At 49.5% G+C, this 27,294-nt stretch overlaps 2 protein-coding genes across 6 annotated transcripts in view; both read left to right on the top strand.

Annotated features, from left to right (window-relative positions):
- The first annotated feature begins 835 nt into the window (after positions 1–835).
- Positions 836–27,294, top strand: DGUOK (deoxyguanosine kinase). 5 transcript variants are annotated; one of them, XM_073325187.1, is made up of 8 exons: positions 836–1,088; positions 5,830–5,916; positions 6,631–6,743; positions 9,096–9,286; positions 19,566–19,713; positions 22,446–22,561; positions 23,708–23,807; positions 25,217–27,294. In XM_073325187.1, the coding sequence occupies exons 1-8, from the start codon at positions 971–973 to the stop codon at positions 25,241–25,243; spliced, it is 900 nt and encodes a 299-aa protein (XP_073181288.1). In that variant the 5' UTR covers positions 836–970; the 3' UTR covers positions 25,244–27,294. The 5 variants fall into 5 exon arrangements, with proteins under 5 accessions (XP_073181288.1, XP_073181290.1, XP_073181289.1 ...); XM_073325189.1 differs by lacking the exon at positions 25,217–27,294 and having other exon boundaries at positions 23,689–23,802; XM_073325188.1 differs by lacking the exon at positions 5,830–5,916 and having other exon boundaries at positions 837–1,088.
- The window catches only part of TET3 (tet methylcytosine dioxygenase 3), a 173,126-nt gene continuing 171,143 nt past the window's right edge, over positions 25,312–27,294 (top strand). Inside the window, exon 1 of the mRNA XM_073325181.1 lies at positions 25,312–25,398. The gene's annotated coding sequence lies outside the window, so the exon portion shown is untranslated. The remainder of the gene's footprint in view (positions 25,399–27,294) is intronic.

The raw sequence follows: 27,294 nt of genomic DNA, 5'->3' as shown, positions 1-27,294 counted from the left end.
TCCCTCGATCTGCTGGCCATGCCCCTACTTATACATCCCAAAATGCCATTGGCCTTCTTGGCAACAAGGGCACACTGCTGACTCATATCCAGCTTCTCGTCCACTGTCACCCCTAGGTCCTTTTCCGCAGAACGGCTGCCGAGCCATTCGGTCCCTAGTCTGTAGCGGTGCATTGGGTTCTTCCGTCCTAAGTGCAGGACCCTGCACTTGTCCTTATTGAACCTCATCAGATTCCTTTTGGCCCAATCCTCCAATTTGTCTAGGTCCTTCTGTATCCTATCCCTGCCCTCCAGCCTATCTACCACTCCTCCCAGTTTAGTATCATCCTCAAATTTGCTGAGAGTGCAATCCACACCATCCTCCAGATCATTTATGAAGATATTGAACAAAACCGGCCCCAGGACCGACCCCTGGGGCACTCCACTTGATACCGGCTGCCAACTAGACATGGAGCCATGGATCACTACCTGTTGAGCCCGACAATCTAGCCAGCTTTCTACCCACCTTATAGTGCATTCATCCAGCCCATACTTCCTTAACTCGCTGGCAAGAACACTGTGGGAGACCGGGTCAAGAGCTTTGCTGAAGTCGAGGAACAACACGTCGCCGCTTTCCCCCCATCCACAGGGCCAGCCCTCTCCTCACAGATGTGGGCAAATCAGCCTCTCATTATCATGGCAACCGGTGCCAGCCTATCATTGCTATGAAAATCTGCATACATCAGCATATCATTATCCTGGCACTCGGCATATCATTACCCTACACTGAGCGACGTCAGCAGGTGACGACGACAGCAAGCTGCACCCGTCAGCACATCACCACAGGCATCGGCAGGCCCTAAAGAACGCGACCTGCGTCAGCGCGCGGACGCGGCGATCTGCGCGCGGCCGCCCCGCGCGGCGCCGCCGGGGAGGCGCATAAATTAGCATCTCATTTGCATCTCGTTGCGGGCCTGGGCCGGGCGCGCGCGATGCGGCCGCTGTTGCCCCTGCGGCTCCGGCGGGTGGCGGCCGCGGGGCTCCCGCGCTGCTTCGGCATGGCCCGGCGCGGGGGGCCCGCCTGGCGGCTCTCCATCGAGGGCAACGTCGGTACGGGAGGGGGCGCGAGGCTGGGGGGCTGTGAGGAGAGGGGGGCGTGGGGCTGGGTGGGGGGCCGGTGAGGAGAAGGGGTGGGGGGCTGGGGGTTGTGGTGAGGAGAGGGGGGAGCTGGGTGGGGGGCCGGTGAGGAGAAGGGGTGGGGGGCTGGGGGTTGTGGTGAGGAGAGGGGGGAGCTGGGCGGGGGGCTGGTGAGGAGAAGGGGTGGGGGGCTGAGGGGTGTGGTGAGGAGAGGGGGGAGCTGGGTGGGGGGCTGTGAGGAGTGGGGGGCGTGGGGCTGGGTGGGGGGGCCGGTGAGGAGAAGGGGTGTGGGGCTGAGGGGTGTGGTGAGGAGAGGGGGAGCTGGATGGGGGGCTGGTGAGGAGTGGGGGGCGTGGGGCTGGGTGGGGGGCTGGTGAGGAGTGGGGGGCATGGGGCTGGGTGGGGGGCCGGTGAGGAGAAGGGGTGGGGGGCTGGGGGTTGTGGTGAGGAGAGGGGGGAGCTGGGTGGGGGGCTGGTGAGGAGTGGGGGGCATGGGGCTGGGTGGGGGGGCCGGTGAGGAGAAGGGGTGGGGGGCTGGGGGTTGTGGTGAGGAGAGGGAGGAGCTGGGCGGGGGGCTGTGAGGAGTGGGGGGCGTGGGGCTGGGTGGGGGGGCCGGTGAGGAGAAGGGGTGTGGGGCTGGGGGTTGTGGTGAGGAGAGGGAGGAGCTGGGCGGGGGGCTGTGAGGAGTGGGGGGCGTGGGGCTGGGTGGGGGGGCCGGTGAGGAGAAGGGGTGTGGGGCTGGGGGTTGTGGTGAGGAGAGGGGGGAGCTGGGTGGGGGGCTGGTGAGGAGTGGGGGGCGTGGGGCTGGGTGGGGGGCCGGTGAGGAGAAGGGGTGGGGGGCTGAGGGGTGTGGTGAGGAGAGGGAGGAGCTGGGCGGGGGGCTGTGAGGAGTGGGGGGGCGTGGGGCTGGGTGGGGGGGCCGGTGAGGAGAAGGGGTGGGGGGCTGAGGGGTGTGGTGAGGAGAGGGGGGAGCTGGATGGGGGGCTGGTGAGGAGAAGGGGTGGCGGGCTGAGGGGTGTGGTGAGGAGAGGGGGAGCTGGATGGGGGGCTGGTGAGGAGTGGGGGGCGTGGGGCTGGGTGGGGGGCTGGTGAGGAGTGGGGGGCATGGGGCTGGGTGGGGGGGCCGGTGAGGAGAAGGGGTGGGGGGCTGAGGGGTGTGGTGAGGAGAGGGAGGAGCTGGGCGGGGGGCTGTGAGGAGTGGGGGGCGTGGGGCTGGGTGGGGGGGCCGGTGAGGAGAGGGGGGTGTGGGGCTGGGGGTTGTGGTGAGGAGAGGGGGGAGCTGGGTGGGGGGCTGGTGAGGAGTGGGGGGCGTGGGGCTGGGTGGGGGGCCGGTGAGGAGAAGGGGTGGGGGCTGAGGGGTGTGGTGAGGAGAGGGGGGAGCTGGATGGGGGGCTGGTGAGGAGAAGGGGTGGCGGGCTGAGGGGTGTGGTAAGGAGAGGGGGAAGCTGGATGGGGGGCTGGTGAGGAGTGGGGGGCGTGGGGCTGGGTGGGGGGGCTGGTGAGGAGAAGGGGTGGGGGGCTGAGGGGTGTGGTGAGGAGAGGGAGGAGCTGGGTGGGGGGCTGGTGAGGAGTGGGGGGCGTGGGGCTGGGTGGGGGGGCCGGTGAGGAGAAGGGGTGGGGGGCTGAGGGGTGTGGTGAGGAGAGGGGGGAGCTGGGTGGGGGGCTGTGAGGAGTGGGGGGCGTGGGGCTGGGTGGGGGGGCCGGTGAGGAGAGGGGGCTGAGGGGTGTGCTGAGGAGAGGGGGGAGCTGGGTGGGGGGCTGTGAGGAGTGGGGGGCTGGGGGGGCATGAGGAGAGGGGGAGCTGAGGCAGGGGCTGTGAGGAGGGGGGTGCTGGGGGGGCTGTGAGAGGGGGGTGTGGGGCTGGGGGTTGTGGTGAGGAGAGGGGGGAGCTGGGTGGGGGGCCAGTGAGGAGAAGGGGTGGGGGCTGAGGGTGTGGTGAGGAGAGGGGGGAGCTGGGTGGGGGGGCTGGTGAGGAGAAAGGGTGGGGGGCTGAGGGGTGTGGTGAGGAGAGGGAGGAGCTGGGCGGGGGGCTGAGGGGTGTGGGGAGGAGAGGGAGGAGCTGGGCGGGGGGCTGTGAGGAGTGGGGGGCGTGGGGCTGGGTGGGGGGGCCGGTGAGGAGAAGGGGTGGGGGCTGAGGGGTGTGGTGAGGAGAGGGGGGAGCTGGGCGGGGGGCTGTGAGGAGTGGGGGGCGTGGGGCTGGGTGGGGGGGCCGGTGAGGAGAAGGGGTGGGGGCTGAGGGGTGTGGTGAGGAGAGGGGGGAGCTGGATGGGGGGCTGGTGAGGAGAAGGGGTGGGGGGCTGAGGGGTGTGGTGAGGAGAGGGAGGAGCTGGGCGGGGGCTGGTGAGGAGAGGGGGGCGTGGGGCTGGGTGGGGGGGCCGGTGAGGAGAAGGGGTGGGGGGCTGAGGGGTGTGGTGAGGAGAGGGGGGAGCTGGGTGGGGGGCTGGTGAGGAGTGGGGGGCATGGGGCTGGGTGGGGGGCCGGTAAGGAGAAGGGGTGGGGGGCTGAGGGTGTGGTGAGGAGAGGGAGGAGCTGGGCGGGGGGCTGTGAGGAGTGGGGGGCTGGGGGGGCTGTGAGAGGGGGGTGTGGGGCTGGGGTTGTGGTGAGAGAGGGGGGAGCTGGGTGGGGGCTGGTGAGGAGTGGGGGGCGTGGGGCTGGGTGGGGGGCCGGTGAGGAGAAGGGGTGGGGGGCTGGGGGTTGTGGTGAGGAGAGGGGGGAGCTGGGTGGGGGGCTGGTGAGGAGTGGGGGGCGTGGGGCTGGGTGGGGGCCGGTGAGGAGAAGGGGTGGGGGGCTGAGGGGTGTGGTGAGGAGAGGGGGGAGCTGGATGGGGGGCTGGTGAGAGAAGGGGGTGGCGGGCTGAGGGGTGTGGTGAGGAGAGGGGGAGCTGGATGGGGGCTGGTGAGGAGTGGGGGGCGTGGGGCTGGGTGGGGGGCTGGTGAGGAGAAGGGTGGGGGCTGAGGGGTGTGGTGAGGAGAGGGGGGAGCTGGGTTGGGGCTGTGAGGAGTGGGGGGCGTGGGGCTGGGTGGGGGGGCCGGTGAGGAGAGGGGCTGAAGGGTGTGGTGAGGAGAGGGGGGAGCTGGGTGGGGGGCTGTGAGGAGTGGGGTTTGGGGGGGCATGAGGAGAGGGGGAGCTGAGGCAGGGGCTGTGAGGAGGGGGTGCTGGGGGGGCTGTGAGAGGGGGGTGTGGGCTGGGGGTTGTGGTGAGGAGAGGGGGAGCTGGGTGGGGGGCCAGTGAGGAGAAGGGGTGGGGGGCTGAGGGGTGTGGGTGAGGAGAGGGGGAGCTGGGTGGGGGGCTGGTGAGGAGAAGGGGTGGGGGGCTGAGGGGTGTGGTGAGGAGAGGGAGGAGCTGGGCAGGGGGCTGAGGGGTGTGGGTAGGAGAGGGAGGAGCTGGGCGGGGGCTGTGAGGAGTGGGGGGCGTGGGGCTGGGTGGGGGGCCGGTGAGGAGAGGGGGCTGAGGGGTGTGGTGAGGAGAGGGGGGAGCTGGGTGGGGGGCTGTGAGGAGTGGGGGGCGTGGGGCTGGGGGGGGGGCCGGTGAGGAGAAGGGGTGGGGGGCTGAGGGGTGTGGTGAGGAGAGGGGGGAGCTGGGTGGGGGGCTGGGGGGCATGAGGAGAGGGGGAGCTGAGGCAGGGGCTGTGAGGAGTGGGGTGCTGGGGGGGCTGTGAGGAGGGGGTGCTGGGGGTGCTGTGAGAGGGGGTGTGGGGCTGGGGGTTGTGGTGAGGAGAGGGGGGCGTGGGGCTGTGGGGGGCATGAGGATAGGGGGGAACTGGGGTGGGGGGTGTGAGGAGAGGGGAGCTGAGGCAGGGGCTGTGAGGAGAGAGGGGTGTGGGGAGGAGGGGGGTGCTGGGGGGTGTGGTGAGGAGAGGGGGCTGGGTGGGGGGCTGGTGAGGAGAGGGGGGTGGCTGTGAGGAGAGGGAGGAGTTGTGGGGGGGGACCTGTGAGGAGAGAGGGGCATGGGCTGGCAGGTGTGGTGAGGAGAGGGGGGAGCTTGGTGGGGGGCTGAGGGGTGTGGTGAGGAGAGGGAGGAGCTGGGGGGGGCTGTGAGGAGGGGGGGCATGGGGCTGGCAGGTGTGGTGAGGGGGGGCCTGTGAGGAGAGGGGGGTGGGTGTGAGGAGAGGGAGGAGTTGGGGGGGGGCTGTGAGGGAGAGGGAGGAGCTGGGGGGGCTGTGAGGAGAGAGGGGCATGGGGCAGGGCAGGTGTGGTGAGGAGAGGGGGGGCTGGATGGGGGGCCTGTGAGGAGAGGGAGGAGCTGGGGGGGGGCTGTGAGAGAGGACAAGCTGAAGGAACATCAGAACTTTGGGCTGGAGTGTGAGAGAGAGAAAGGCGAACGGCAGTGACAGTGCCCTAGGCCTGCGTCCCTGGCTATGGTGGTGTCGGTGAGGAGTGCAGACAGATTAGAAATCTAAAAAGATTTGCTTTAAAGCTCTGTGTTGGATCTATCTTGTTAGTAACATAAGATCCCTCTATGCCCCTTATATTGCAAACATTTAAACATGTAAGTAGTCACATGACTTCAGTGGGATTTAAGTTAAGGATCTGTAGAAGGGGTTTGCAGGATTGAGATCAAAATATTATCTTGGAAGCTTGGACAGCATGCTCAGTACTGTACAGAACAGAAAGCAAGAGCCCATAGTTGTGATCTTTTTTTTCAGAATCTAATGGTGCTCTCCTTAAATAATGAGATTATGATTTTGCTTCATAGTGTTAATTTAACACTCTAGCATTTTGCCAATTCACACTGCTGGATGGAAGATTCATTGCAAGTGACCAAACTTTGGAAACTAGTGTGGAACCACTAAAAAGCAAGGGTAATACATTTTAGTGCATACAGTAGAGTGTATTAAAATTTCTATCGTGGTTATACCTGATGCCCCAGCTGAGATCAGGGATATACTGGGCTAGACACTGTACAAACATAGAATACAATATAGTCCCTGACTTGGAGTTATGATCTAAGGCCCCAATCTTCAAATACTCATTACGCATAGAGATGAGTGTTTTAGGCCTTAAAAGTTAAGGCAGACAAATAGGAATAGACCACCAGTGTATTTTTGTTAGTATTAGTACTTCATAAAGTCCAAGTAAGTTTAGGTGCCTTTATATGTTCTCTTTGTCTAGTAAATGTATTGTTATATATTTGGTTTAAAAAAAAAAAAAATAGGGTCTCGTACTGAGTCTCCAATCTTGGAGAAGTGGGAGAAGCTGTTAATTTTGTGCTGATTTGAGAGATTTTCTTCGGTATGGAGAGGGGATTACCAAATGGTATTTTTAATGTATTTTTTAAAACAAAATATGTACTTCATAAATGTCAAAACAATGGCAACTTAGCTACTATTGGAGGCAGGATACTGAGCTAGATGACTAAAGGTCTGGTAAGGCATGGCAAATGCTGCATGTATCATTGCCTCTATTTTTGCTTAGGAAAGTCAACTTTTTTTTTTTTTTAAATTGAGCTTACCTGCAGGATCTGATAATGGTTTCCTAACAGATTTTGACAACTGCTCTTGTATTTTAATTTGCAGCTGTGGGCAAGTCTACTTTAGTAAGGCTGCTAGGAAAAACCTTTCCAGAATGGCAAATGGTTACAGAACCTGTGGCAAAATGGCGAAAGGTTCAAGCTTCCAGTAGCAGAGAGGTAAGTGTGAAAGTGAATAAACGGAATGGGGGTTTGGGGGCGCTGTAACAAGAGTTTCCATCACCTGGCTTTAGGCTTTTCAGAATTTGTTGTGTGATTTTAGTGGTGCCTATGAACCCTGGGGACCTAAATTCTCTCTTTATCCTCAGTGTAGGTACATCACAAGCAGCGTCAGGACAGGCTTCGCTCATTGTTCTACTATTGTGCCTCAACCCTTCCCTGTAAGACAAGGTTAAGAAGGGAGTTCAGTGACATCATCAGGTTTAACTGGTCTCTATTCAAGATAGTTTTCCTCATCCATAAATCTCTTCCATGATTTGATACTTGAATAGATACATGTTTTTAAAGGGGAGATAAATGTTTAACACGCCAACTCCTATGATCTAGACTACGACTGCATCAGCTTTCTTGTACAGGACTTGCATCTTTAATTTATCATGAGCTCATTGTCATGTTTTTTTGGTTTTTTTTATGATGTGCATTATAGGTCTAATCAACCTATAGTAGCAATTTTCTATGAAGTACCACAACCCAGCAGGGGACAAGACCCGCTCTCCTCCTTCATGATAAACTCCATGGAGTAATGATAAACTCTCTGGGGTAGGCGGGTAAGGCAAGCATAATTTTTGTCCCCAAATGGTTGACAAGCAGCTGTCTGGGATCAAGGTCAAGCATGTGCCCTTGTTGCCAAGCAGGCTAACGGCATATTGGGCTACGTTAGTAGGAGCATTGCCAGCAGATCGAGGGAAGTGATCATTCCCCTCTATTCAACACTGGTGATGCCATATCTGGAGTATTGTGTCCAGTTTTGGGTCCCTCACTACAGGAAGGATGTGGACAAATTGGAGAGAGTCCAGCGGAGGGCAACGAAAATTATTAGGGAGCTGGAGCCCATGACTTATGAGGAGAGGCTGAGGGAACTGGACCTATTTAGTCTGCAGAAGAGAAGAGTGAGGGGGGATTGATAGCAGCCTTCAACTACCTGAAGCGAGGTTCCAAAGAGGATGGAGCTCGACTGTTCAAAGTGGTGGCAGATGACAGAACAAGAAGCAATGGTCTTAAGTTGCAGTGGGAGAGATATTAGGAAACACTATTTCACTAGGAGGGTGGTGAAGCACTGGAATGGGTTCCCTAGGGAGGTGGTGGAATCTCCATCCTTAGAGGTTTTTAAAGCCTGGCTTGACAAAGTCCTGGCTGGGGTTGGCCCTACTTTGAGCAGGGGGTTGGACTAGATGACCTCCTGAGGTCTCTTCCAACCCTAATCTTCTATGATTCTATGTGCGTTAGAGAAAAAAGATTATTGCTGAGTTCTCTGCTATACTACTGTGTCCAGTTCTAGTGTCAACACTTTTAAAAGGATATTGGAAAAACGAGAGGATTCAGAGAAGAGCTACAGGAATAATCTGAGGTCTGGAAAACATGCAGTAAGAGACTTAAGGAGCTTAATCTATTTAGCTCATCAAGGAAGAGGTTAAGAGGTGACTTGATCATGGTCTAGAAATCCCTTTTCAGTGAGTATAGCTATCAAAGGCAGAATAAAATCCAGTGGCTTGTAGTTGAAGGTAGAAAACTTAGAACTGGAAATAAAAAGTTGTACCTTAACAGTGAGGGTAGCTAACCATTGGAACAGCTTAACAAGGTAAATTCCTCATAACTTGGCATATTTAAATTGAGGTTGGATATCTCTAAAATGCTCTAGTTCAGTGGCTCTCAACTTTTCCAAACTACTGTATCCCTGGCAGGAGTCTGATTTGTCTTGTGTATCCCCAAGTTTTACCACACTTAAAAACTACTTGCTTACGAAATCAGACCTAAAAATACAAAAGTGTCACAGCACACTATTACTGAAAAATTGCTTACCTTCTCATTTTTACCATATAGTTATAAATGAATCAATTGGAGTATAACTATTGTATTACATTCCAGTGTATAGCATATAGAGCAGTATAAACAAGTCAATGTATGAAATTTTAGTTTGTACTGTCTTTGCTATGTAGCCTGTTATAAAACTAGGCTGAGTTGATGTGTTGATGTACCTCCTGAAAGACCTCTGCATACCCCCAGGGGTATGTGTACTCCTGGTTGAGAACCATTGTTCTAGTTCAACTGCAAGTTATTGGGCTCAAATAGCGGTCACATACCTAGCCAAGAATAATCCTCTCCGCTGCAGGAATCCCTGGCCTATGTAATGCAGGAAATCAGACTAGATGATCATAGTTCTCCCTTCTGATGTTCAGATCTGAGTCTTGCACCAGCTCTATGCTGAGAATACCCTGTCTCTAGTCATAGGGACCCTGAGAACCTCTTTCAGTGAGACTTTCTTCTTAAATGTGCCTTTTTGCCATTCTCTAGCAGGCCTCGTCTTCTCAGAACTTTGGTAACCTGCTTCAAATGGTCTATCAGGAGCCTTCTCGGTGGTCCTATACGTTCCAGATATACTCCTTCATGAGTCGACTTAAGGCCCAGCTGGAGCCCCTTTCAGAGAAGCTGTTGAAGACCCAGGAGCCAGTGCAGATTTTTGAGAGATCTGTATACAGTGATAGGTACAGTGCTAAAAATCTCCAAACCCCTGCCTGCTCCAGCTAAACTACAGTGCTTTCTGTTAGTCAGTGTGTGCAGAGAAACATGGCAATGCCATTTAAGATACCATGCCTCTTTAATAAAAAATAGTCCATATTTGGTGCCTACTCAATAAATACTGTTTGTTTTCTAGAGGTGGGTTTCTGACACACACCCATTTAACATCAACAAACTAATCAGGAAATCTTACAACTATGTAAATAGGCACTTTTCTGACCCCTTTCACTATAGTATCGGAGCATATCACAGACATTTCTTATCGTTACAGTACCTCTGCGATGTAGAGAGTATTACCTGGTGATGAGATTACTGGTTCTGTGGATGAAGGGAAAGCAGTGGATGTATTGTATCTTGACTTTAGCAACGCTTTTGACACTGTCTCCCACAGTATTCTTGTCAGCAAGTTAAGGAAGTATGGGCTGGATGAATGCACCATAAGGTGGGTAGAAAGTTGGCTAGATTGTCGGGCTCAATGGGTAGTGATCAATGGCTCCATGTCTAGTTGGCAGCCGGTGTCAAGTGGAGTGCCCCAGGGGTCGGTCCTGGGGCCGGTTTTGTTCAGTATCTTCATAAATGATCTGGAGGATGGTGTGGATTGCACTCTCAGCAAATTTGCGGATGATACTAAACTGGGAGGAGTGGTAGATACGCTGGAGGGCAGGGATAGGATACAGAAGGACCTAGGCAAATTGGAAGATTGGGCCAAAAGAAATCTGATGAGGTTCAATAAGGATAAGTGCAGGACCCTGCACTTAGGACGGAAGAACCCAATGCACAGCTACAGACTAGGGACCGAATGGCTAGGCAGCAGTTCTGCGGAAAAGGACCTAGGGGTGACAGTGGACGAGAAGCTGGATATGAGCCAGCAGTGTGCCCTTGTTGCCAAGAAGGCCAATGGCATTTTGGGATGTATAAGTAGGGGCATAGCGAGCAGATCGAGGGACGTGATCGTCCCCCTCTATTCGACATTGGTGAGGCCTCATCTGGAGTACTGTGTCCAGTTTTGGGCCCCACACTACAAGAAGGATGTGGGTAAATTGGAGAGAGTCCAGCGAAGGGCAACAAAAATGATTAGGGGTCTGGAACACATGAGTTATGAGGAGAGGCTGAGGGAACTGGGATTGTTTAGTCTGCAGAAGAGAAGAATGAGGGGGGATTTGATAGCTGCTTTCAACTACCTGAGAGGTAGTTCCAGAGAGGATGGTTCTAGACTATTCTCAGTGGTGGAAGTGGACAGGACAAGGAGTAATGGTCTCAAGTTGCAGTGGGGGAGGTTTAGGTTGGATATTAGGAAAAACTTTTTCACTAGGAGGGTGGTGAAACACTGGAATGCGTTGCCTAGGGAGGTGGTGGAATCTCCTTCCTTAGAAGTTTTTAAGGTCAGGCTTGACAAAGCCCTGGCTGGGATGATTTAATTGGGTATGGGTCCTGCTTTTGAGCAGGGGGTGGGACTAGATGACCTCCTGAGGTCCCTTCCAACCCTGATATTCTATGATTCTACCTCTGTTTTACATATGGGGAAACTGAGGCACAGAGCTGAAGAGCCAGATTCATTGCTCTTCTGCACCTTGTGTTGTCACTTACACCAATATAAAATAAATGTAAAATGCCATCAGAACAGAGGGGTAGAATTTCATGCTGGCCATGCCCTAGTGTAAATGACTGCACAAAGTGCAGGGTATTGGTGAACTGAACCCACGGTTTTACTGAACCCAAGATTGCAGTAGAGGTGGGACTTGAATTCAGGTCTCCTGAGTCCTAGTCAAGTGCCTTAACAAGATCATCCTTCCATAAACTGCCCCAGATTATGTGTCTTGGCACCTACGGGAGCAGCAGAAAACGTTGGATTAATGGTTGAATTCTAGATCTCTGATGCACAAATCTGCATGTGTTCAAGGCTCTCAGAAATCAAACACACATTCAGGGTGTATTCTGGACTAGTGATGAGATGATAACGCAGTCCATCTGGCACTTGAATAGGCTAAAGTCCTACTGTCAACATGAACTTGAAACTGATATTTAAAAAAGAAAATCACATATGTTATTAATAACCGATTCAGTGGTAATTGGTGTCCTATAAATACCTAAGAGAGGGAACACAAGAGGTGGTTGGATTTTCAGATTCAAATTTGTTTTTCATTATTTTTCTTGCTTCCAATTTACAACTCCCTCAGCTCAGGGAATGAAAGTAGCCTGGTCAGTTTCACTCTTAGGTGTACATGGAACTCTGCCTTAAAGGATCATTCAGGTGAGCAATAAAATGGTGGCCTGATTCATTTAGGTTAAAAAGGTCAAACGAAATTATCTTGCTGATGCCTCAAACGTCATGGGTTTATGTAATATGCACATGATATTTATGAATGTTTGACATGATTTTCATTGGAGCAGTTCATACGTGTTCACACTGCTTTCATTTACTCTGGTGTAAATTGGAAGTAACTCCATTGTAGTTACCAGTATGACTATGGGTATGTCTACACTACGAAATTAGGTCGAATTTATAGAAGTCGGTTTTGTAGAAAGCGTTTTTATACGCTCGTAGTGTGTGTCCCCACACAAATGCTCTAAGTGCATGTAGTCAGCAGAGTGTGTCCACAGTACCGAGGCAACTGTCGACTTCTGGAGCATTGCACTGTGGGTAGCTATCCCACAGTTCCCGCAGTCTCTACCGCCCATTTGAATTCTGGGTAGAAATCCCAGTGCCTGATGGGGCTAAAACATTGTTGCGGGTGGTTCTGGGTACGTATCGTCAGGCCCCCGTTCCCTCCCTCCCTCCATGAAAGCAAGGGCAGACAATCGTTTTGCACCTTTTTTTCTTGAGTTACCTGTGCAGACGCCATACCACAGCAAGCATGGAGCCCGCTCAGCTAACCGTCACCGTATGTCTCCTGGGTGCTGGCCGACGTGGTACTGCATTGCTACACAGCAGCAGTTTATTACCTTTTGGCAGCAGACAGTGCAGTATGAGTGGTAGCCGTCGTCGACGTAGTCCTGGGTGCTCTAACTGGGCACCTGGGCAAACATGGGAGTGACTCAGCCAGGTCATTTCCCTTGTTTCGTCTCATGGCAATTTGAGTCCCACTGGCAGTGTGCTGTCTTTTAATCTGCAGCTAGCAGAAGACGATAGCCAGTAGTCATACTGCACTGTCTTCTGCCGAGCACCCAGGAGATGACGATGGCTAGCGGTCGTACTGCAAAGTCTGGTGCCAGCAAGATGTATAAAGATAGATGAAGTGGCTCAAAACAAGAAATAGACCAGATTTGTTTTGTATTCATTTTCTCCTCCCTCCCTCTGTGAAATCAATGGCCTGCTAAACCCAGTTTTGAGTTCTATCCTTGAGGGGGCCATTCAGTTTCTCGCAAAGCCACCCCCTTTGTTAATTTTAATTCCCTGTAAGCCTACACTGTAAGCCATGGCGTCAGTCGCCCCTCCCTCCCTCAGGGCAACGGCCTACAATCATTCCATGCCTTTTTTCTGTGTAGATGCCATACCATGGCAAGCATGGAGCCCGCTCAGATCACTTTGGCAATTAGGAGCACATTAAACACCACACGCATTATCCAGCAGTATATGCAGCACCAGAACCTGGCAAAGCGAAACCAGGCGAGTAGGCGACATCAGCGCGGTGACGGGAGTGATGAGGACATGGACACAGACTTCTCTCAAACCACAGGCCCTTGCAGTGTGGGCATCATGGTGCTAATGGGGCAAGTCGTGCGGTGGAACGCCGATTCTGGGCCCGGGAAACAAGCACAGACTGGTGGGACCACATAGTGTTGCAGGTCTGGGACAATTCCCAGTGGCTGCAAAACTTTCACATGCGTAAGGGCACTTTCATGGAACTTTGTGACTTGCTTTCCCCTGCCTGAGGCACAAGAATACCAAGATGAGAGCAGCCCTCACAGTTGAGAAGGGAGTGGCGATAGCCCTGTGGAAGCTTGCAACGCCAGACAGCTACCGGTCAGTTGGGAATCAATTTGGAGTGGGCAAATCTACTGTGGGGACTGCTGTGATGCAAGTAGCCAACGCAGTCAAAGATCTGCTGATATCAAGGGTAGTGACCCTGAGAAATGTGCAGGTCGTAGTGGATGGCTTTGCTGTAATGGGATTTCCTAACTGTGGTGGGGCGATAGACGGAACCCATATCCCTATCTTGGCACCGGAGCACCAAGCCGGCGAGTACGTAAACTGCAAGAGGTACTTTTCAATAGTGCTGCAAGCATTGGTGGATCACAAGGGCCGTTTCACCAACATCAACGTGGGATGGCCAGGAAGGGTACATGATGCTCGCATCTTCAGGAACTCTGGTCTGTTTCAAAAGCTGCAGGAAGGGACTTTCTTCCCAGACCAGAAAATAACCATTGGGGATGTTGAAATGCCTGTAGTTATCCCTGGGGACCCAGCCTACCCCTTAATGCCATGGCTTATGAAGCCATACCCAGGCAGCCTGGACAGTAGTCAGGAGCTGTTCAACTACAGGCTGAGCAAGTGCAGAATGGTGGTAGAATGTGCATTTGGATGTTTAAAAGCGCGCTGGCGCAGTTTACTGACTCGGTTAGACCTCAGTGAAACCAATACCTACTGTTATTACTGCTTGCTATGAGCTCCACAATATCTGTGAGAGTAGGGGGGAGACGTTTATGGTGAGGTGGGAGGTTGAGGCAAATCGCCTGGCTGCTGGTTACGCACAGCCAGACACCACCGTGGTTAGAAGAGCACAGGAGGGCGCGGTGCACATCAGAGAAGCTTTGAAAACCAGTTTCATGACTGGCCAGGCTATGGTGTGAAAGTTCTGTTTGTTTCTCCTTGATGAAACCCCCCACCCCTTGGTTCACTCTACTTCCCTGTAAGCTAACCACCCTTCCCTCCTCCCTTTGATCACCACTTGCAGAGGCAATAAAGTCATTGTTGCTTCACATTCATGCATTCTTTATTCATACATCACACAAATAGGGGGATAACTACCAAGGTAGCACCAGGAGAGGTGGTGGAGGAGGGAAGGACAAGGCCACACAGCACTTTAAAAGTTTAAAACTTATTGAATGCTAGCTTTCTGTTGCTTGGGCAATCCTCTGGGGTGGAGTGGCTGGGTGGCTGGAGGCCCCCCCACCGCGTTCTTGGGCATCTGGGTGAGGAGGCTATGGAACTTGGGGAGGAGGGCGGTTGGTTACACAGGGGCTGTAGCGGCAGTCTGTGCTCCTGTTGCCTTTCCTGCAGCTCAACTATATGCTGGAGCATATTAGTTTGATCCTCCAGCAGCCTCAGCATTGAATCCTGCCTCCTCTCATCACGCTGCCATCACCTTTCAGCTTCAGCCCGCCACTTCTCCACCTGGTCATTTTGTGCTTTCCTGCACTCTGACATTGTCTACCTCCATGCATTTGCCTGTGCTCTGTCAGTGTGGGAGGACAGCATAAGCTCAGAGAACATTTAATCGCGAGTGTGTTTTTTTGGCCTTCTAATCTTCGCTAGCCTCTGGGAAGGAAAAGATCCTGTGATCCTTGAAACACATGCAGCTGGTGGAGGGGAAAAAAAAGGGACAGTGGTATTTAAAAAGACAAATTTTATAGAACAATGGGTACGCTCTTTCACAGTAAACCTTGCTGTTAACATTACATACATAGCACATGTGCTTTCGCTCCAAGGTCACATTTTGCCTCCCCCTCCCTGTGGCTAACAGCAGGGAACGTTTCTGTTCAGCCACAGGCAAACAGCCCAGCAGGAATGGGCACCTCTGAATGTCCCCTTAAGAAAAGCACCCTATGTCAACCAGGTGCCCATGAATGATATCACTCTCCTCAGGATAACACAGAGAGATAAAGGACGGATGTTGTTTGAACGCCAGCAAACATACACTGCAATGCTTTGTTCTACAATGATTCCCGAGTACGTGCTACTGGCCTGGAGTGGTAAAGTGTCCTACCGTGGTGGATGGAATAAGGCTGCCCACCCCAGAAACTTTTTTCAAAGGCTTTGGGAGTATATCCAAGAGAGCCACGAATGCCAGGGCAAATTAATCATTAAACATGCTTGCTTTTAAACCATGTATAGTATTTTAAAAGCTACGCTCACCAGAGGTCCCTTCTCCGCCTGGTGGGTCCGGGAGGCAGCCTTGGGTGGGTTCGGGGGGTACTGGCTCCAGGTCCAGGGTGAGAAACAGTTCCTGGCTGTCGGGAAAACCGGTTTCTCTGCTTGCTTGCTGTGAGCTATCTACAACCTCATCATCATCATCTTCCTCATCCCCAAAACCTGCTTCCTTGTTGCCTCCATCTCCATTGAAGGAGTCAAACAACACGGCTGGGGTAGTGGTGGCTGAACCCCCTAAAATGGCATTCAGCTCATCATAGAAGTGGCATGTTTTGGGCTCTGACCCGAAGTGGTCGTTTGCTTCTCTGGTTTTCTGGTAGGCTTGCCTCAGCTCCTTAAAGTTTCACACGGCACTGCTTTGGGTCCCTGTTATGGCCTCTGTCCTTAATGCCCTGGGAGGTTTTGACAAATGCTTTGGCATTTCGAAAACTGGAACGTAGTTCTGATAGCACGGATTCCTCTCCCCATACAGCGATCAGATCCCGTACCTCCCGTTCGGTCTATGCTGGAGCTCTTTTGCGATTCTGGGACTCCATCATGGTCAGCTCTGCTGATGAGCTCTGCATGGTCACCTGCAGCTTGCCACGCTGGCCAAACAGGAAATTGAAATTCAAAAGTTTGCGGCCTTTTCCTGTCTACCTGGCCAGTGCATCTGAGTTGAGAGTGCTGTCCAGAGTGGTCACAATGGAGCACTCTGGGATAGCTCCCGGAGGCCAATACCGTCTAATTGCGTCCACAGTACCTCAAATTCAACCCAGCAAGGCCAATTTCAGTGCTAATCCCCTTTTTGGGGGTGGAGTAAGGAAATCGATTTTAAGAGCCCTTTAAGTCAAAAAAAAGGGCTTCGTCGTGTGGACGGGTGCATGGTTAAATCGATTTAATGCTGCTAAATTCGACCTCAACTCCTAGTATAGACCAGGGCTAAGCAGACTTTGTTCCACATGAAGCAAGCACACTGACTGCCACCATTCTCAGCAGTTCATTTCTAAAGGATAAACGAAAAGCTTGGCCAGTAAACTAAATATTCTTGAGTTCCAAGGACTAGTTAAAGCCGATCTGTGGTGTTTGATGTGCTGTAGTCAGTTTCATTTCCTGATTCTCTTGCATTAACTTGATGCTGTTGTGGTTGGTTTTCCAGCACAGCAGAAGAATGTTAATTAAAGTGGTTAATTTAAAGGTTTATATAAAATTCATTTAAATGTTTCCATTCATATGATTTCAAAGAAACAATCTTTAGAACCTAGTTGAACATGTATTTTGAGTTGCTAATTGCCATTCATGTTGCAGACCAAAAAGAACCATCCTCACTCATTTAATTAAAGTTTCATGTGTGTACTTGGAAGGAGCTTGATGATACATTTTTGTAGCTCCTGTCAGATAATGGGACTTGCCGTGTTTAAACAGATGTTAACTTGAAAAATGGGAATTACAAGATTTTCTGTCTGCCCAGTTGTATGAAGTGGAGCATGAGGTATACTAGAAGTGTTTGTTTTCCAAAGAGGTGTCTCCTATGATGTAATGCCTTCTAGGCTATTCGGAATATGTTGGCAATAAATCTGGCTAAAGGGTCACTTATTCCAGATGCCTTGATGAAGTGGATTGGAGGTGAGATGATAAACTATGTTTATGCATGTGCTGAAAGTGAGGGAAGTGTGAACATTACATAAGAGAAGCACAAACTGTGTTTGAAGCAAACGCTTTGGGCTGAGACTTGTGAAATAGGGAAGGAATTCATGGTGTGTGGAAAAATATAACCCCTAATTATAATTCACTATTTAAAAAAAAAAAAAAAAGTAGCTGGCTGTTTTAGTAGCATCTCTGTAATTCGAGGCCAGCATTGCAGCGAAGGGTCCTGCAGTAGAGAGTTTAAAGTGGGACCACTCCAAAGACGCAACCAAAACTCCTCATTCTTTTAACCAAAATTTGTTAATCTTGAGGCCATGCTCCAAGACCCATTTCCACAGCTTTTGCCTGCAGACAGTGAGGGAGGGGGTTAACACCTTTTCAGTTCTGGGGATTAAGCTCTTCTAGAAGGGGAAAGTTAATGTATGATACCAATCACGTATCGCAGTCTGGGAAACCTATTTTCACTTAAATGTGTTGGAATTAAATGTCTGAGGGGATTGGTAATGAGTTAATTGAGCCTTACAACTTTAGGGCACTGTTTCAAATCACGCTTAGGTCACTAGTGACCAAAAATTGTTACTATCTTATGTCATGCCAGTTGGTGGTCTGTGTGAAACGAGTTGCTGCAGCTGGGGTGGGGACGGAGGGCTTTACATCACACCACACAGCCAACAGGGTTGGTACTATCTGAACTCCTCATCGCTGTCAGTCTCAGCAGACAGGTAAAAAGACTGAATGGTCCAACGAGAGACAACTCCCTTCCCAACCCTAGAGAAGGCCTGTTCTATTAATTTAAGTGGAGAACATATGGGCCAAAGGTATTAACATAACCCAGTCACCATCCAACACTAAACAGTCTTAAACAAGGTTCGGGGTTTGGTATACAGAGACCTCAGCCTGCTTAGCACTATAGCGCAAACACCATTAAAAATCCAGAAAAGAAGGAAAAACAGTTAAAGTATTTGAAATGTAAAGTATTAAATAAGGCTTTAATTTAACAACATTTCTCGTTCCCTTTCCCTTTGCTAGAGAGAGGTGTAAAAGGAAAAGCCCTTTGTTTGATAGCCTCTTAGGCTGTGTCTACACTGCAGACCTTACGGTGGCACAGCTGTATCGCTCCAGCTGCGCCACTCTAAGGTCTTCCGTGTAACTGCTCTGTGCCGGGAGGAGAGAGCTCTCCTGCCGGCATAATTAAACCACTCTGAATGAGCGGCAGTAGCTATGTTGGCAGGAGAGCATCTCTCTGTCATATAGCGCTGTCCACGCCGGCACTTTTGTCGTGTAACTTATGTTACACACACACTCCAGACCGACAAAAGTTTTGCTGACAAAAGTGCTAGTGTAGACAAAGCCTTAGATGGTATCCAAAACGGCAGTAACTCTTCTTTTTGGGAGGAAAGAAAAGCTTGTTGATATAGGCCAAAGCTGCTCTTTGTTGCAATCAGTTGAGAAGAAAAAGCAATCTTGCTTTACAGGCTCTTAGGTGGTAATAACTCATCCCAGATTGTGAGGTGAGAGATGTTCTGACCAAACCAGGCCAGAGGGAGGAACCCAAATGACATCACCACTTCTGTCAGCTCCAGCAGAATTCGAAACACAAAGGCCCAAGGTCGCAGGAAGTGGTAGTGGTGGCAGTCCTGACGGCGAGTCTTGCTTCAGTAGCCTCCATTGGCTCTTTGAGTGTCCCCACCCTACCCTCAAAATTCTCTATTTGTAAGGACCCAACAAGGGAGTAATGTGTGGAATAGCCCATTTCCTCATTATTTTCTCCACCAATTAGGCCTAATAGCTGACACACCAATTTTGGTTCACTCAAGTCCAGCTCCACATACTCTTCACCCATTTTTTTCCCCCACAAGCATGATTTCAACAATCCTTGAGAACTGTATCAGTAGGCCATTTTTGTTTAGACTGTGTCAGTTTTTCTGTCTCCTTTTTGTGCCGTTTCCCATCAATATTTGTTATTATAGGTTATTGGGACATCACATGAACTTTCACTCTCTTCTTACAATTAAACTCAGGACTAGGAGTATATTTATAGGCCCTATTATCACAATGGGTCCCTACAAGTCAAGTTTGAGGTGCATTGGCAGGGTGGAGTAAGGGGGAAGCTCCCCCTGCCACTGTCCACTCCATCCCTGTTCTGTAGATAAACATGCCTTCATCCTCCAGGGTCTGACAGCCCAATATCCTGGGATCAACACAGCTACAACTGCACTACCTGGTCCAGAACTAAGATAATGAACAATAGAAAAACCCTCGAGTAACTGTTCTGCTATCTAGTGTGACACTGTCTGAAAAAGCCCAGCTCAGCTCTCTTCTCTGGGTACTGAAATGTTTGTGTTAAATCTATGCTGTCGAGACGACCTCTTGGAGCAGGGGCCATGTCGTCCTACATGTCAGTGCAGCGCCTGGTGCATTATGGATCCTACCTCACTTAAAGTGCACGTTGTCATTCTAGAACTGCAGGGAGTTTGTTTAGGCAGGTTTAATTTACTTGCTGTTCTCTTTTGTCCTTCTTTCCCTAGGTACATCTTTGCTAAAAATCTCTTTGAGCTTGGCCACCTCGCTGAGATCGAATGGACCATTTACCAGGACTTGCACACCTTCCTCCTACAAGAGTTCGGGGATCGAATTGCTCTGCATGGCTTTCTGTATCTCCAGGCAACTCCAAAGGTAACTGAGAGCATGACTGGGAACTAACTAAAATCATCTCTAGTGGCTGCATTGAAGGCTGGCCTTGCTTTCAGACTGGGACTCAAGAAGTCTGGATTCAACTCCCAGCCTTACTGTGTAATTTGGGTCAAATCAATTAATCCCTGTGCCTCAGTTCCCAATGTATAAAATGGTGATAATAGCCCAGCAATTAATGGGGGGAGGGTGTCTCTGAAAGGCTCCAGAAATGTAAGAGGGTAAAAATCAATACACCTAAGGACTTGTCTGCACTAGGGATTCCTGTGATTGCCAACTTATTTACCTGTCCTAGTATAATTCTGGCACATCCTTCTGTAAATAACCTCCTTAACTGCTCTGAGCTCTCACTGTAGGGTTCTTGACACAGTTTGCAACTGCTCAAGGCAGGAAAGCGGTGAGTAGTTGAGGTCAGTCACTAGTTGTATTATGGTAGCTCCTGGAAGACCAAGATTGAGGCCCCAGTGTGCAAGGCACTATATGTATAAATAGTGAGAGACAGTACCTTTTCTGAAGAACTTACACTAAGCAGACAAGACAAAGGGTGGGAGGGGAAACTGAGGCACAAAGAGTTCAGTTACTTGGCTGAGTTTACACGGCAGATCAGTAGCAGAATCAGGAATAGAACCCAAATCTCTTAAGTGCCAATTTAGGGGTCTGTGAACTGGATTCACAAAATCATGGAGCAGGCATGATCACGGAGCAGGTCCTCAAGGAATCCATTTTGAAGCACTTGGAGGAGAGGAAGGTGATCAGGAACAGTCAACATGGATTCACCAAGGGCAAGTCAACCTGATTGCCTTCTATGATGAGATAACTGGCTGCGTGGATATGAGGAAAGTGGTGGACGTGATATATCTTGACTTTAGCAAAGCTTTTGGTATGGTCTCCCACAGTATTCTTGCCAGCAAGTTTAAAAAGTATGGATTGGATGAATGGACTATAAAGTGGATAGAAGGCTGGCTTGATTGTCAGGCTCGATGGGTATTGATCAACTGCTCGATGTCTAGTTGGCAGCCGGTATCAAGAGGAGTGCCCCAGGGGTCGGTCTTGGGGCCAGTTTTGTTCAACATCTTTATTAGTGATCTGGATGATGGGATTAATTGCACTCTCAGCAAATTCGCAGATGACACTAAGCTGGGGGGAGAGGTAGATATGCTGGAGGGTAGGGATAGGGTCCAGAGTGACCTAGACAAATTGGAGGATTAGGCCAAAAGAAATCTGAGATTCAACAAGGACAAGAGCAGAGTTCTGCACTTAGGAAGGAAGAATCCCATGCACCGTTACAGGCTGGGGACCGAATGGCTAAACAGTAGTTCTGCAGAAAAGGAGCTCGGGATTACAGTGGATGAGAAGCTGGATATGAGTCAGCGGTGTGCCCTTGTTGCCAAGAAGGCCAATGGCATATTGGGCTGTATTAGTAGGAGCATTGTCAGCAGATTGAGGGAAGTGATTATTCCCCTCTATTTGGCACTGGTGAGGCCACACCTGGAGTATTGCGTCCAGTTTTGGTCCCCCCCACTACAGAAGGGATGTGGACAAATTGGAGAAAGTCCAGCGTTGGACAACGAAAATTATTAGGGGGCCAGGGCACGTGACTTATGAAGAGAGGCTGAGGGACCTGGGGTTATTTAGTCTGCAGAAGAAAAGAGTGAGGGGGGATTTGATAGCAGCCTTCAACTACCTGAAGGGGGGTTCCAGAGAAGGGTGGAGCTCGGCTGTTCTCAGTGGTGGCAGACGACAGAACAAGAAGCAATGGTCTCAAGTTGCAGTGGGGGAGGTCTAGGTTGGATATTAGGAAACACTATTTCACTAGGAGGGTGGTGAAGCACTGGAATGGGTTCCCTAGGGAGGTGGTGGAATCTCCATCCTTAGAGGTTTTTAAGGCCCGTCTTGACAGAGCTTTGGCTGGGATGATTTAGTGGGTGTTGGTCCTGCTTTGAGCAGGGGGTTGGACTAGATGACCTCCTGAGGTCTCTTCAAACCCTAATCTTCTGTGATTCTATGATCACATTGCCTCTCCAGCGAGGGTCATTTTCTTCTAAGAACTTATTCTGTAACCCAGAGGGAAAATCCATTCCCTCTGTTATGTAGTGCTGACTATGCAGCCTTAGTTCCAAACAGCTATTCCTTGCACTTGTTTTTTAAAGGCTTAGCCTCAGTATATGGGAAAGTACTTTGAGGATTGGGGGAATATAGACTGTTTTTATGGATGGATGGCTTCTCTCAGGGCTTCCTCCTGGTGCATCGTGTTGGCTCTTTCTCTAGCTGAGGATGGCTGGATTCAGCTTCTTCCAGAGCTGTATCTGTCAACGCTGACACAAGTTGCTACCCTTCTAGCACTATGTGTGTGTGTGTGTGTGTGTTAACATTCCAAGTATGGGGCCCAGTTGTGCTCGTAATGATGTTAATGGAATTTTGCCCCTGACTCCAGTGGATGAAAGGTCAAGTCCTTACATGCCCACTAAACATCTGGCCCTAGACAGTTATTGTGACTTCTAACTAGTCTGTCATGTGAAGCCATCCCTACTTTGTGTGGCTGCATCTCTCTTTTCAGCTGCCTAATGCTGAATTTGAACTGCTGCTGTTATCTGAAGTGCCCCATACCCATTGGCCCCATCCAAATGTGGTTGAGTTTGCAAAGCAGACCTCATTGAGTCTTGTGGAGTAAATGAGTGGGTCACGCTAATGGAGGAGCTGTCATTTCCTCCCTTCAGAAATGTCTGGAGCGATTGCACCAAAGGGGGAGGCCTGAGGAGAAGGCGATCCAGCTGAAGTATCTGGAGCAGCTTCACACTCAGCATGAAAACTGGCTAGTAAAGAAAACCACCGAGTAAGTGACAATAGCAATGGCTTACAGAGTCTCGGCCATGCAAGCCTGGCTCTTTAAATGGGTGAATAATATATCTTCTGCTGTGCAGAGGTGCCTGTTTTAATTTGCGGCCTAGCTCCCTACCACCCTCCTGCCCGTATAATCTGGTACCCATTCCCAACCCTAGAGATCCTCTCCCTGATGCCTCCAGCTGTCCACCACCCTTCTTCATTCCTTGCTTAGTCAGTTCCCTCTGTTATGGGTAACCCTCCCTAGGTTACCCAGCCAGCTTTCTGCCATCAATCTTAATGACACCAAACACAATCTTCTAAGGACATTTCAGCAGGCTCGTCTCTTTCAGCAGTAGGCTCCTCTTTGTTACTTGTGCTTCTCTCCGTCACACCAAATCCTGTAGTTCCTTCCAGAGACCACTCTAACTCAACTACAGTCAGATAGCCAAGGGGCTGCTGCCTCTGGGGCTTCTCTACTGACTACTCATTTCATCACATTTCCTACCACACAGCAAGATCCAGCTCACAGAAATGAAGCGACTTGCCCAAGGTATCACAACCAAACAGTGATAGAACCCAAGGGTTTGGGTTTCCAGTCCTCTACTTTATTAGGCATGTTCCCTTCCCAGATACCAATAGGGTATAACAAAATTCACGATGGGCCTCAGAAGAGGGAGGAAGCTCATCTACCTCATGAAAATCTAAGGTGACCCCTTCCTTTCCATACTCGTACCCTAGGTATTGCTTGTATAATGTGCTGGTAATTTATTGAATCTTGGAGTCCCAACAGGGTGTAGGAATCTTGCTTGGAAGCAAGGAGAGGACTCTACCGTCTTAGGTGCTGATGCCAATGGAAGTGGAAGCTTCCAGGTATCTCTCAGCATCAAGCCCTTTGCTTGGAAATCATCTCTTTTGATGCGGCAAGGGGGAAGGGACTTGTTCTCTGCAGCTGGAGGAGTGTTGTGTTTTTGTTTCTTTGTTTTTCTTTTAATGATGGTGAAAGTCTATATGCAGCAGGCATCCTTCTTATGATAAAATAAACTTACTCTGAAGCAGTGGTGTGACACATCTGTCCTGTGTCTGGGCATATTGTCTCTTACCTATCCCCAGAGGTACACTAATAAGCCTTTTGTTCAGTTCTTGTTGTTATCTTCAGGGTTCACTTTGAAAACCTAAGGAATGCTCCAGTCCTTGTGCTTGATGTCAATAATGATTTTGAGGATGACCCAGCTGAACAAGAGGAGCTCATGAGGAAAGTAAGCAGAGATGACACCAGCTCATTTTTGCTATTCATGTGAAATGCAGAATTAGAGGTGTTCTGTGAGAATGAGGAATATTTTCTTTTTCCTTTGCAAGTCTTTCTCCTTCTAATAGCCATCTGTTACGTACTGTCCTATCAGCTGGGACTGTCCCTGCCGCAATATCACCTTACACTCTGATCCCATTTCATCCCACAAGCTAATCGATCAGGCGGGGTCAGCAATTGGGCAAGAGATCTGCAGGTGCTGTATGTGTATGTTAGCTGCTGTCTCCAGCATCCAGGCTTGGTATTAAGAGATGCTGTGCTGCTAGAGGTGATGACTTCTAGATAAGACATAAAACGAAAGGCCTGATTGCTGTGAGATCTTCAATGTCACACTTCGTGAAAGGCATAGTTCTCACCTCTTGGCTACATGCCGTTTCAGGTAATAACATGCTATCTATGGAAATTCCCACTGAAGTTGCTATTGGATATGATTTTCCAATTTCCTACCCTAAACCATAGCATTTTTGTAAGCTGTTAAACAGCTGACGGGTTTCACCCCAGAGGCACTGCATTTCAGTACTGGAGAAAAATGATCCCACTGAATAGATTTTGAAACTATAGCTCCTCTTATCTTTGAGGAGCCTGAATAAATAGAAGATGACAATATTACTTCTCTGATCAGTGAAAATACACCGTGAATTCTGCCAGGAAGTCCATAGTGGAGGCTTGTTTGTTTAAGAGTAGGATAATGTTTGTCAATTTTTATTATTACTACTTGTATTGTGATAGGTACCTAGGAGCCACAGTCATGGACCAGGAATCCATTGCACGAGGCACTGTGCAAACACAGAAGATAGTATTATTCTTCCTTTTATAGGGTTGTATTGATGTGGTGGCTGGCTTGCTAGAGGGGAAATACTGGTATTTTCCTTGGGAATACATTGGTGGGATTGTATTCTACCAATATTTTGTGTGTAACGCATTCATGTAGGTATGAGTCTATTAAACGAGTTACATTTCACAGACATATTAAATATGAGTACACTGCAATGTTACTGCCTGTCCTCTAAAATGTATATGAAAAATTGTATGCTTGTTTGTAATCTTCATGTGTGTTTGTACAGCGCCTGCCACAATGGGGGGCCTTGAGCTTGATCGTGAACTTTGAGCAGTACTGCAATGAAAATAGTGATATCTTCTTCATTGACCCCCTCCAGGTCATAAATTTTAAGACCTGCTAAAGCTTTTTGCTCTATCAGTATTCCTAAGAAAATAGTCTAACTTTGAAGTCCTTGTGATAACTCCTTAGCAAATAGATTGTTTTGAATGAAATGTAGAACTACTTAGGTTTTTGTTGCATGCTTTTTGTGGAGTCTGATAAATTTCACTTTTATAAAAGGTGCTCTCTTTCCTGCACAGGTAAAGGCTTTTATAAAGACTCTGTGATCTGAAGCTTTGCCATCTCCCTCCACTACCAATCCAGGATTTCTTATTTATTTGCGACCAGCTTGGGCCTGATTATGCTGCTTGCCATTAAAAGAACAAACAAAACAATCGGCAAACCTGTGTGTCAAACCTGGAAGGCCAAAAATGTAACTGAGGTATTTTAGTGAATTATACTTGAATTCTGTGTTTTTCTTCCAAACCAAGTGTTACTTTTCCAGGGAGGGAGAAAAGTTGTACAGTCACCCATGAGCAACCCTATAGTAACAAACCCATGTGGGTCCAATGGAAAGAAGAAGATTAAGAACCTCAGAAAATTAATTTTCTGATATTCCAAAGGGTGTTATGATCAGTGGGGGAAAGAAGTGATTTTAGACGTTATGAAGAATCCCTTCTACTTATGCAACAGCTTAAGTATTTCAAACTTGCTTTCCTTTCATTGATGAAGGTGATCTGCAGAAACCTTCTATTCCATTACATGCTGAATACACACAATGAGGGTGTTGTAAAGAATTATAGGAACCAATGGTCCTGATTCACCACTGCTCTGCACCTGTGCAAAGTGAATGTAATATGCTGCCAAATCAGTGTCAGCATTTCACATTCATTTAGCACAAGTGCAAGTGGTATGTTCAAGTCAGTGGAGAATAAGACCCAACCTAGCCATTTTTGGCACTTCTAATCAACTCATTGCAGTAGAAGGCAAAGTCTTATTTAATATTAAGCCAGTTTTTCTTATTAAGTTTGCAACTTACTTGGTGTATTTTCCACATCTTGGGCCTAATGATGATGAATTACCCTAGTATCATCTCATCAGCCAGATAGCTGCTGGAGCCCTGGCGGAAGGAAAAGAGAAATGGCGTACCATATATTGTCTGAAAAGTTTTTAATATTTTACATTTTAAAGTAAGTCTAATGATTTAGAATAGGGGACTGGAAGTCAGGACCACTTGGGTTCTGTTACCACTCATACCACTGACCTGCTCTGTTACTTCATGCAAGTCATTTAGCCTCTTCAACATTTATGAAATCCTCAGCTGAAAGGCATTTATACATATAATATGCAAAACCGATCCTGTTTTTAAAATACCTTGCAAAATGATAGTTGATTGACAAACTGCTCTTACCTTACCTCTCAACCTGGCACCTTGGATGGGCCGACACTAGTGCAGTCCACCCTGGGATGTTATCTGGACATTGCAGAAGCTAAGAAGGGGAGAAGAAAAAAATGAATTTCAGTGGAAGTTGGCTGCCTGCCTCCCTTAAGTTCCTTTTGAAAATCTGATCTGAAATGCAATGAGTTCAGCAATTTACAAATTTGGCTTTGTCCATCTAGCTCCCACTTTCCTCTGAGCAGAACCTTTCATTGCTGAAACATACCTGAATGGATTTGTTAGAAGGTGCAGCATGTCCCTCTAAGACCATAAAGCCTCATAAGACCAATAAGTCTTCAATAAACATGAAGAGACAAAGGAGAAGCAGGAATGGTTTTAAGACAGGCTGTTTAGAAATATCAGAGAGAAATATGGCACTGTTAAGACAGTAGCAAAGACCTTTCCAACTGTGTGTGTGCTGAGATGCCCTTTGTAATCCAGCTCTTGTGGGGCCATTGTGTATTGCATGAAATCCTGCCCAGCTGAAGTCAGTGTTAAAACTTCTGCTGACTTCGGTAGGATCAGGAGTTTACCTATTGGTGAATCAGAGGGAATTTTGTGAAATGATTGTCTGGTCACTTTTAAGTTCTAGACCTACATGTTACTGTTAGGAACTGCTGAGTGTTGCAATGTAACCTATGACTAAGGAGGACTAAAATCGAGCAAATCTGTATACGTAGTTTAGTTTTAGACCTGTTTAGTCTAAAGGTAAATAGTAAACTGTACAAACTTTTCCAGATATCACTTTGTGCTCCAAGGGGAACATAAATGCATATCTATAGATGTCTGCAGGGTGAGGAACAACCACTTCATAATGTAAATTTGGTGGACAGGTTAAATTCTGAAGGACAATTCTGTGTATTTTTTTAGCTTGTGTTAAATTAAAAATATATCACTTTT

Source organism: Lepidochelys kempii, chromosome 26 (genome assembly GCF_965140265.1).
Source record: "Lepidochelys kempii isolate rLepKem1 chromosome 26, rLepKem1.hap2, whole genome shotgun sequence".
Classification (NCBI taxonomy): Eukaryota; Metazoa; Chordata; order Testudines; family Cheloniidae; genus Lepidochelys; species Lepidochelys kempii.
The sequence above is the reverse complement of the archived record's forward strand: the minus strand, read 5'-3'. Positions and strand labels throughout refer to the sequence as shown.

What these genes read in the sequence shown, in the direction of transcription:
- DGUOK (XM_073325187.1), top strand. Translation starts at nt 971, where the DNA reads ATGCGGCCGCTGTTGCCCCTGCGGCTCCGGCGGGTGGCGGCCGCGGGG. An exon ending in GGAACCACTAAAAAGCAAGG is followed by an intron (nt 5,917 to 6,630) that starts GTAATACATTTT and finishes TTTAATTTGCAG; the next exon opens with CTGTGGGCAAGTCTACTTTA. An exon ending in AAGCTTCCAGTAGCAGAGAG is followed by an intron (nt 6,744 to 9,095) that starts GTAAGTGTGAAA and finishes GCCATTCTCTAG; the next exon opens with CAGGCCTCGTCTTCTCAGAA.